General features: G+C 31.2%; 1 protein-coding gene across 1 annotated transcript; it reads right to left on the reverse strand.

The window, feature by feature from the left end:
- Nucleotides 1-333: 333 nt before the first annotated feature.
- On the reverse strand, nucleotides 334-1,463 carry LOC122312314 (ankyrin repeat-containing protein At5g02620-like). Its single transcript, XM_043126873.1, has 2 exons — nucleotides 1,225-1,463; nucleotides 334-921 (listed from the first exon to the last, which is right to left on the reverse strand). Exons 1-2 carry the CDS (start codon nucleotides 1,406-1,408, stop codon nucleotides 383-385), a joined length of 723 nt encoding a protein of 240 aa, XP_042982807.1. The 5' UTR covers nucleotides 1,409-1,463; the 3' UTR covers nucleotides 334-382.
- Between the last annotated feature and the right edge of the window lie 278 nt (nucleotides 1,464-1,741).

Genomic DNA, 1,741 nt, shown 5'->3' on the forward strand with positions numbered 1-1,741 from the left:
AAGTATTATAGATTTGAGTGTTTTAAAATATTTTTTTTATTAGATTTGTTATTATGATCTCCTTCCTTTTAGAAATGATTTGATTATATTTAAATTTAATATACTTCAATAATATTGATGTGATACATAAAATAAATTTAATTTTAAATCAGTTTAAAATTTAAAATTTAAATCACATCAAATTGATTTATATATTATCTGATGTGATACATAAGTCAGCTTAATTTAAAAATAAAATAAAAAAAATATTCCGATTTGATAATTAATTATGATTCTATGAATTCCTTTGGGTTCGGTACTATTTCTTAGCATATCTTATTGAAAATAACTAAATATTCAAATATTAAGTATATAATTTTATTTTTTGAAGAAAGATAAAAGATTACGTTACCATAAAATCTTCGAGCGGTAAGTTTCTACTTTTTAAGATCTGATTAGCAGTCTGGTTCTTTTTGTTGAAGACCATTTGGTCAACTCTTGGAGAATTCAGGACAGGACGCTGGTCATCAACAAAACTGGAATTGCAATAGTGATGGAAAGGTGTATTCCCGTCGTTGTCCTTCTGATTCAAAAGATTCCGGAGAGACGAATTATTTTGGATGATTAGCGCTGCACTTGGCCAGTTGTGTACGGCGAGATGGAGTGCATTGCGGCCTTCATTGTCAACCACTTCGCAACAATCCGGACACATTGATATAATCTCTTTTGTTACACTGCTCCAGTTGCAATGGGCTGCAATGTGAAGAGCTGTCCTACCCTCTGCGTCTTTCATATATGCTAACTCTCTATCATATTGCAGCAATAGTTTTGTTGGCTCAATGTTGTCCATGTATGCAGCCATGTGAAGCGGAGTCCAACCATTTTGGTCTGCTTGTTTACATAGATCGCGTCCGTATCTTTCCAAAATGTTTTTGGTCATTCCTAAAAGAATTTAAATGTGCTAAATTAATGTAATAATTTTCTGAATGACAAAATGGAAGACATTAGGAGATAGAAAAAAAGACTATTTAGGTGATCATTTATATCAATTTACAAAAAGTATTTCATCTTATCTCATTTCATTATTACAAATTTTTTAAATATTCATACAAAATATAAAGATGTGCATATCAAATATCTTTATATTGCATGAATTCGATGTCCTGTCATATTTGATACCACAACATAAATATTTTTTTAACCAAATCATATTCTAGAATGCGGAAAAGATAAAATAGGCAATACCTTCATTATTCCAAAATGCTGCAGCATGCAAAGCCGTTCTACCCAAGGGGCCATCATAAGCTGGTGACTTCAATTTGTTTAAAATTTCTGACACCAAATCTGGAAAGCATCTCTCGGCAGCCAAGTAAAGTGGGGTCTCACCAGCAACATTAGCACCAAACGAAAATTCTGGATCTACCTCCATTAGTAACTGTTTTACCACTTCAATGTGATTGTGACGTACAGCCTCATGTAAGGCCGTGGCAATGCTTCCTTGCTGCCATATGAGGCTATATGTGTACGGTATATATTCTCGTCCTATTTTATTATTATTTATAATAGTTTCTTATTATTAATATATTATTTACTACTATTTTATGATTATTTATAAATAATTTTATTATTATTCACATATAATCTGAAATATTTTTATCTTCTTAAGAGTATTTTAACTCCTTGTGACCTGAAAGTTTGGATCTGTGCTAATCAAAATAGTACTACTAGGGAAAAGAAAAACAGCAAGGGCAATGGGTAGATA

The sequence above is a fragment of the Carya illinoinensis genome, chromosome 1, assembly GCF_018687715.1.
Source record: "Carya illinoinensis cultivar Pawnee chromosome 1, C.illinoinensisPawnee_v1, whole genome shotgun sequence".
NCBI classification, from domain to species: Eukaryota; Viridiplantae; Streptophyta; class Magnoliopsida; order Fagales; family Juglandaceae; genus Carya; species Carya illinoinensis.

What these genes read in the sequence shown, in the direction of transcription:
- LOC122312314 (XM_043126873.1), bottom strand. Translation starts at nt 1,408, where the DNA reads ATGGAGGTAGATCCAGAATTTTCGTTTGGTGCTAATGTTGCTGGTGAG. An exon ending in AGCATTTTGGAATAATGAAG is followed by an intron (nt 922 to 1,224) that starts GTATTGCCTATT and finishes AAATTCTTTTAG; the next exon opens with GAATGACCAAAAACATTTTG.